Below are 9003 nucleotides of genomic sequence, written 5' to 3'. Positions count from 1 at the left end.
AGTTATCTATACAGTGTACTTGGGTGGTGATGCTAATAGAGCAAAAACAGGAGTGAATATTGGGTTTAAAGTAATCATCTGCGTTGAAATATGATTCCAGATGATTGATGGTGTTGTTGTGATTCTGCTGGAAATAATGAACATCTTCACTATCATTCTCATTGTCATTGTATATTACAGTTTGTGTGTTTATAGACTTTTTTTTTTACTGATTTAAGTCCTCATTTTCAATTCCCATGAATATTCCCAGAAATATATAAAAACAACAACAAAAGAGCTCTGAGTCAAAGGTAACTGCACAGTATGTCATGTTTTAAAGACTTAAAGACATAAAGACCTGGATGGCCACTAACTTTCTGCTTCTTAATTCAGATCAAACTGAGGTTATTGTACTCGGCCCTGAAAATCTTAGATCTAACCAGATTCTTACTCTGGATGGCATTACCTTGGCCTCCAGTAACGCTGTGAGGAACCTTGGAGTCATTTTTGACCAGGATATGTCCTTCAACGCACATATTAAACAAATATGTAAGACTGCTTTTTTCCATTTGTGCAACATCTCTAAAGTTAGAAATATCCTGTCTCAGAGTGACGCTGAAAAACTAGTTCATGCATTTATTACTTCCAGGCTGGACTACTGCAATTCATTATTATCAGGATGTCCAAAAAACTCACTGAAAAGCCTTCAGCTAATCCAAAATGCTGCAGCAAGAGTCCTGACAGGGACTAGAAAGAGAGAGCATATTTCTCCTGTTTTGGCTTCCCTTCATTGGCTTCCTGTTAAATCCAGAATTCAAAATCCTGCTCCTCACATACAAGGTCTTAAATAATCAGGCCCCATCTTATCTTAATGACCTTGTAGTACCATATCACCCTATTAGAGCACTTCGCTCTCGCTCTGCAGGCCTACTTGTTGTTCCTAGAGTATTTAAAAGTAGAATGGGAGGGAGAGCCTTCAGTTTTCAGGCCCCTCTTCTGTGGAACCAGCTTCCAGTTTGGATTCGGGAGACAGACACTATCTCTACTTTTAAGATTAGGCTTCAAACTTTCCTTTTTGCTAAAGCATATAGTTAGGGCTGGACCAGGTGACCCTGAATCCTCCCTTAGTTATGCTGCAATAGATGTAGGCTGCCGGGGGTTTCCCATGATGCACTGGGTGTTTCTTCTTCACTCACTATGTGTTAATAGACCTCTCTGCATTGAATCATATCTGTTATTAATCTCTGTCTCTCTTCCACAGCATGTCTTTATCCTGTCTTCCTTCTCTCACCCCAACCGGTCGCAGCAGATGGCCGCCCCTCCCTGAGCCTGGTTCTGCTGGAGGTTTCTTCCTGTTAAAAGGGAGTTTTTCCTTCCCACTGTCGCCAAAGTGCTTGCTCATAGGGGGTCATATGATTGTTGGGTTTTTCTCTGCATCTATTATTATAGGATATACTGTACAATATAAAGCGCCTTGGGGCGACTGTTGTTGTGATTTGACGCTATATAAATAAAACTGAATTGAATTGAAGTTTCTACATAAACAAATAAAGCAGCGAGTCAGTACATTATACTTTTAAGGCTGTTCCCAAGTTTGAAACCTCCTATTTACGTATGCATTCTCCACTGGCCCTAAAGGCCTCTGAAACCAGAATAAATGTGTATCGTTACTGGACAGACTCCAGTTGCATTGAAGAGCTTGAATTTGCACAGTGCTGTCCTTCCAGCTGAGCAAACTTCCTGTGTAGTGTAATGGCTGCAGTGCCAATAAAAACGAATCCAAAAAAGCTTTATACAACACGTTCTCATCTCCAATATGAAAACACACAGTAATCTGAATGACAAAGGGCGAGCGACACGGACCAAGAAATAACAAAAAAAACAAATTATATGTTGACGTGTTTATTGAAGATGAAACATTTACATTAAACACAACATATTCAGTACTGTCAGCAGTACAAAATCCATGCTTATCCTCAGGCGACAACTGTTTAACAACAGCTATGACTATAAATGATGACAGGGTTGGTTTATGGGAGCTGTGCTGAAGGATGTGTTTGGCGCTGCAGAGGTGACAAACTAAAGGAGAGCCCTGGGCGGTTTAGATGCACTTGAGGAGGTAGGAGTTGCAGTTGGCTCCTCTTCCACAGTCGCAGAGCTTCCCGATGCGAGGCCCGTACTTCATGGCACACCGGTTCCCCAACCCGCACTGAGGGGAGCAGGAAGACACAGACTTGTTACTCTGAGCGAGTTTACTTATTTATCTTTGAATGTGGAAACAGCTGCAAAAAGAACTATGAGCTTTCACATCTGTCAGGGAGGATATTTATTTTTTATTCTGTTATTAGCGCACAAAAACTTCATTACTTTGCGAACAGTTATTCAATTTATTTAACAGAAAGAAGAAGATGAATCATTCTTCAGCGCTGTAATTAAATGCCATCCATTACCTCCAGCTGGGCCTGTAGGAAACAGGCTGACTTATTTTGTGTGAGGAGACAGGAGGATTGAAAGCTTTTTGCAGCTTTCCAGTTTCCCTCTCTCAGCTAATTGGAGTTGGGCAGCAGCCTTGATTAGTCTGTAATTGCACTGAGTGAAAGAGTGTTGTTGGCATTCCCTTGTTATCTTTTAATTAGTGGCAGGTATATTTTCCAAACGCTTTAATTAAACAACAGTGGAGTGATGTACGCAGTACATATTAATGACTCGTCTTAAAAGCCGAGACTAAATGACGTTCTTAGAGCCACGGTGCATTAATGTTAAAACTGGGGGGGAAAGTGACGTTACCAGTGGGATGCTTCCTCTTTTCTCAGGGGAGGAGACTTGATTATGGTTTCTGCCCAGGAGCACTTCCAGTGCCTCTAGCTGCTCGGCACAGAACAACAGAAAAAGTTTGATTTAAATAATATTCATCCACTTTTTGATACTTTTGCACATTTATTCATGCTCAAACTTTTTAATGAAGCCGGAAGATACACAATAAAAACAAAAGTGTCAAACTAACTGTGATAGAGTGTTAACGCTAGACTGTGAGCTGTGTTACCCTTTCAGTCAGTTTCACTCAGGTTAGAGTTAAATGTTAAACGTGTTAGCATTTGTAACACTGCACTGTCAGCGCTATTCATGTTAATAACACAATTATGTTACAGAGTTACTACTAAGACTGCAGTGAGATACTTTTTTGATACTGTAACTTTATTCCAGCAAACTAAAACATGTCCAGGTTCATTTGAATCATATGAATCATGAATTTATGAGTTTATATGTTTGCAGTTGAAAACATAATTAGACACATTACAAAGGATATAAATGCAATTAAATAGAAAGAACGCAATTTACTAAATTTCAACTGAACTCTCTGAAAAGCTGTAGGCTAAAGCTTTTGTTTATTATGCTTATCATGCTTACACATATGCTAAATGGCAAAACGTTCATAACTAACCACAGCAAAAACCTATGGTAAATGGACTGGTTCTTATATAGCGCTTTTCTACTCTTCTGAGCACTCAAAGCGCTTTATACAACTTGTGCATTCACCCATTCACACCCATTCGCACAAGCACATTTTTCCTAGGTGCTTTCTAACTGACATTCACACACATTCATACTCCGATGGACGCATCGGAGAGCAATTTGGGGTTAGTATCTTGCCCAAGGATATTTGGCATGCAGACTAGGGGAAGCCAGGAATCGAACCACCAACCTTCCGATCAGTAGATGACCTGCTCTACCACCTGAGCTACAGCCACCCCAAAAAAACAGGCAAAACAGACAAAAGTGACCGTTATAATCACCCCTCAGTTTGACGTTATTTACAGCATGACTATTAATATAACGAGCCGTTGTGCAGTACATGTGTTGCATAATTTAATGTAACTTTTTTTTTCTTTCTATTAAAAAATACTTCATCATTATTCACGGATCAAAGAAAAACATGGTTCTAATTATTGACAACGTGAGCCATCATTTTTGGCCACCAGAAACCACCGAGGATCAAGTAAATCACACTTAAGTTTCACGAAAAAATAATTTAAAAAAAACCTGATGTGCAGCTGCATCCCCACTGAAACCCAAAGACATACAGCAGACAGAAAAGCAGCTGATGTGACAGTTAACAGTTGCTGTCATAGGAAATCCGGGAATATTGCATAAGTCTGCAAACTTTTACTTCTGTTTATTCTGATTGTGTTTAAGCAGCGTGGAAGTGAGAGAATCGCATCCAAATGAAATGCGCTTTATTTGGATCCTACGTGTTGATGTTGATTTGAGTATTTGTGCCTCACAAACAGTTTATACCTCACATGTAGTTTACAGCATCCGTCCAGAATCTGAGTTTGTACTCAAAACGATATTTTCTTTTCTTAGTTATTTGGCGTCTCTCAGCTTTATCATTAAACTGCTCCCTCCCTCACTGTGGCCTTCCTCCATAAACTCACAGCTCTGCAGATACTCACCAGGTCTCTGTCTACAGCTGCTTCTTGTTTCTTCTCTCCAAAGTCTTCTGCGGAGACTTCCCGTGATGCCTGGCCGTGGCACAGGACGGACAGCAGGCCGACGAGCAGCAGCCCGCGGAGCATCCCGGAGCTATCCATGGTGCTGGTGGCGGTGAAGCGGGAGGGCGGAGGTCCCAGTGGGAGGCAGCAGATTAGAGGCTGAGGAGCACAGTGTCGCAGCAGGTCCACAGGTGACTCTCCCTCCACCCTCCGGACCATGTCCCCTCTTATACCGGTTCACACAGCCCCGCCCGCGAGGCCGCTGCGAGACTATCATACCGGAAAGTACTGAAGGGGGGGGGGGGGCAGAAGCACGAGAAGCCCACTCTCCTCTCTCTTTTGGTTAGACCACGAGGAACTCACACATCATGTGTAAACACACACACACGCACACGTTTAAATGTCTAATCTCATCCCTCCAGCATCATCCCTGATTACCTGCTTACTTCATTTCCTGTGTGATAAAGGAAGCAGGGATTTTCATTCTGTACGTCTTTGCCCATCAAAATAACTTTTACTGTTTTGTAGCACCGTCATGTATCACAACGAAGTTATCATTTAGCCACATAAAATTCCATCCTGAATAAAATATTCATATTTTAAATATTTATTTTCATATGAATTGTGTTGTAGGGCAGGTACTTATATATAAATATATATTTTAGATTACTCGGTAAGAAGAGCAGAAGCGTTTTTATGGAGCTGTGGCCTGAAACGGCTCTATGAGGTTAACAAATAGTTTTTAAAAACTCCCTGGATCAAACTGTTATGGCTGGATTATTTCTCCTTAACTCTTTAGGCAGAGGTGAGCAGTGTTACAGCTTATATCCCTGCTTCCACCCCGCAGAGGCCCTCAGTCTCCTCCCAGTCACCTGTCAGACACACCCACTCCACCTTATCCCAGTTTCTCTACCTGCACCTCACTCATTCCTTTGTTTCCTGTAAACTCACCTCTCACTCTCAAACATGTTTAGTTGCCTGTCTACCAACCTGACTGCCACCCAGCAAGATCATTTTTTAAATAACAACTTGCAGAGTGCATCAGAGCAGTGACAGTACAAGAAGCGATACAGGGCAAAAGATCCATAACCATCCATGGGATGGTTACTGTTAGAGGCTGAGAAGCAGAAGCAAAAATGAGAAATGAGAGCCTCTGTGTGTGTGTGTGTGTGTGTGTGTGTGTGTGTGTGTGTGTGTGTGTGTGTGTGTGTGTGTGTGTGTGTGTGTGTGTGTGTGTGTGTGTGTGTGTGTGTGTGTGTGAGTGAGAGAGAGAGAGAGAGAGAGAGGTTTGGGGTCAATACTATTGAGCGTTTATTTTACATTACACTGACAAAACAAAGGATGGCTCTCTGTACTGATGATACAGGTCGGTGAGAATTACAACCCCACAAATAGCTGCAAGTCATCCTGCTGCAGATGTGACAGCCTGTTAACTGTGAATACTGTAAATGAAGCCATTACTCAGGCTGTTGGCCCCACAGGAAAGATGTGCCCCTGCAGAGTGTAGAACAACACTGATCAGACCCAAACCTTCAGCCCATTGATTTACATTTCCGCTGAGTGTGTGTGAGTAGAGAAACAGCTCATCCAGTGTCAGGGGGGCCTTATTGGAGCTCTGCGTCTTTTAGTCTTTTAAATAGAGCTGTGTAGGTTACAACCTTAGGGCACAGTGATGCCTTACAGCAACAAGGACCTGGGTTTGAATCCACCATCTGACCCAGCACCACCCGGGACTAGCTCCAGCCGCTTTCCTACACCCTGAATGAGATAAGTGGAAAAGAAGGGATCAATTGGAGGAATATTATTTTTTGAGTGAACAATTATTCCAGGCTACTAGTTTATTCATGTCCCAACCCCCTTTTTTTTTGGGGGGGGGGGGGGGGGGGGGTGGAGCATAATAAAAGCTTGTTGGAACGTTTGACTGCCTTTTAAAAAAGTTGCTTCATCTCTAAACAAACAAGCTTTTTTATCCATGCTTTGGTTTTTACCAGGCCCCCTTTTCCAAAGAAACTTGTCATTGCTGTGTTAGCTGATTTTGGAGAACGAAGACAAAATTGACAGTGATTTCCACGTGTGTTTAAATAAGTATCAGGAATATTTAAGTGTTTCTAAAAGGAGGATGACACAAAAGCTATATTTTTGAAGTGTATTTGGCCACAGTCTTAACAAAAATTGTACCATAATGGTTGTTTTCAAGAGACATTTGACACGTCACAGCAGGACCTGATAACACTGACAGTGGGTATAATAGTGATACTAATCAGGTGTGGGGAAGCTGTATTTATGAAATTCTTAATTCAGCATGAATATAAATATCTGTTGTTTATTGTTTATTATCGTTATTATCGTCCACATAACAGAATCTATTCCTAACGGCGTCGACGACATGCTTCAGTGTATCACAATAATACATTTTAAATACAATTTTATGAAATATTTTAGAAAAAAAATGTAAATGGTTTAATGATAAAGCTTTCATCCTTCTAAAGAAGACTGTGTGTTTGCATCGATTCCTACAAGCTGAGTCCAACTTGTGTCTGCTTTTCACCATCGTTTGATTGGAACTGTAACTCAACAAAAGCTCTGAGCTCCAGCGAGTCGTGTGTAGGGATGGGTACCGGTATCCGGTGCCATCATGGCACCGGTTCTGTCATAAACGGTAGTAACCAGACCGAAAAGCAGCGCACATTTCAGTGCTTTATTTTTTTTCCTGAGCTGTGATACACTTTGGATTCTAGCCAATCATTTTACGTTTCCAAGGATAGTAGGCGGGCCCAGGTACGTACGTTCTTTTAGAGCAGAGCTACAGATTAAAAATGCCCAAGGCGAAGCGGTCAAAAGTCTGGCTGTACTTCACAGCAAAATATGCAAAAACTCAGCAGCTGCAACAAGTGCTTTAAGCTGATACTGTCAAAGGAGGTAACACCTCAAATCTGATGAAACACCTGGTGACACATAGCGGGGTTTTTTTAAGCCGAGAAATGCGCCGTATTTGATAGCTTGCTCCGAGACCTCACACCGAGCACATCTACTGCGGGTGTGGTGCCTGTTATCGGACCTGGAGTTAGCAACATTCCCCAAAAACCCGAAGAGGAGAGTCCTGGCCCCTAGCCCTGCCAGTGTAGCAGAAATGATGAGGATGATGATGCAGCAGCAGCCGTTCTTCTCTGCGTGAATAGCTTAATATTGTTGGTGTGTAATTTACGTTGAGTAGGCTAACCACGTTATTACATTAATGCATGTAAGGTGAACTAGCAAACACCATCATAGCTACATGCAGCTGTCTTCTTGTTTGATGGCAGATACTCCCTTCACCCTGGCCAAAAAGGCTAAAATGACCAAAGAAAAAGTGGAAAACAGTTAAACATGAGAGGTTTTTGGACAAAGTTTGTGTTTTTTCCATTATTTAAGCACTGCTTCCAGCCAAGAGTGATACCATATATACCCTATAGCTGCAGAGAAGGCTAACATTGTTATCTTTTTACAAAAAAACAGCTGAACATGAGAGGTTTTTGGACCAATTTTGTGTTCTCCATTCTTTAAGCACCGGTTTGAGCACCGTTTAAGCACCGGCACCGTTTCAAAAGTACCGGTTTGGCACCGGTATAGGATAAAACCTAAAGGATACCCATCCCTAGTCGTGTGTGCACCATGGGCCTCGTTTTTCAGTGAATGTATCGGCCACCGAAACTCAGAGATCTGCTGCTGACAGTGGCCTCTCAGGGGACGCTTACTGCACTGCTGGAAAACCCCTTTAAATTTAGTAACAGAGAAAAATGAGTCAGCAGCTGACCTTGTAGTTATGCACAAAAAAGGAATTATAAAAAGGCCTGTTGTTCTGTGGTTTATTAATAAGAGTTATCGCTCTGCTCTGCACTAACGTAACACTTCTTTCATGTCTGCTCACAATGACATTTAACTAAAATTGCTCACATAATTAGATCTTTACTTTAAGTGCCAGCTTGTGACCAATAAGTGGACTTGAGTTTCCATAGAAACAGTATAACTGCAAGTTTTTGTTTTTGTTTTTTTTAAATCTGATAACTGTTTTAGCCAATTAGCCTGTGAGACTTTATACAAACATGTATTTTATCTTATTATATAGATAGGTAGATATGGTGGTTAGCACTGTTGCCTCACAGTAAGAAGATCCTGGTTTTAACCATCCAGAGTCTTTTTACGTCTTTGGACATTTTAAAATCCAAACTTATTAAAACGTGACTATTATGGATCAAGCTACCCAGAAGTATTTCAGTCATTAAAATCATCTCCCCCTGCAACATTAAAGTAACACACATATATAAATATATTTTAGAGTGCCTCACAATTACCACATGTTTGCACTCAAACCAAGGGTCCAAATACTTTGTGAAACAATGTGAATTCAAAGGAATGTTTAAACTCTTGTGCAGTTCCACAGACGCACTCCTGCAGCCTGATAATAAAGTATTTATAACATTATACATACATAAAAAGAACAAATACATTTGTGGTTTTTCCCTTTTGGTGAAAGACAGAAAAAGATTCTAGT

At 41.3% G+C, this 9003-nt stretch overlaps 1 protein-coding gene across 1 annotated transcript; it reads right to left on the bottom strand.

Annotated features, from left to right (window-relative positions):
- Positions 1-1865: 1865 nt before the first annotated feature.
- cartl (cocaine- and amphetamine-regulated transcript-like) lies at positions 1866-4691 on the bottom strand. Its single transcript, XM_006804448.3, has 3 exons — positions 4434-4691; positions 2767-2844; positions 1866-2188 (listed from the first exon to the last, which is right to left on the bottom strand). The coding sequence occupies exons 1-3, from the start codon at positions 4689-4691 to the stop codon at positions 2081-2083; spliced, it is 444 nt and encodes a 147-aa protein (XP_006804511.3). The 3' UTR covers positions 1866-2080.
- Positions 4692-9003: the final 4312 nt, after the last annotated feature.

This window comes from Neolamprologus brichardi, chromosome 1 (assembly GCF_056152115.1).
Source record: "Neolamprologus brichardi isolate AB-2024 chromosome 1, ASM5615211v1, whole genome shotgun sequence".
In the NCBI taxonomy this organism is placed as follows: domain Eukaryota; kingdom Metazoa; phylum Chordata; class Actinopteri; order Cichliformes; family Cichlidae; genus Neolamprologus; species Neolamprologus brichardi.
The sequence above is the reverse complement of the archived record's forward strand: the minus strand, read 5'-3'. Positions and strand labels throughout refer to the sequence as shown.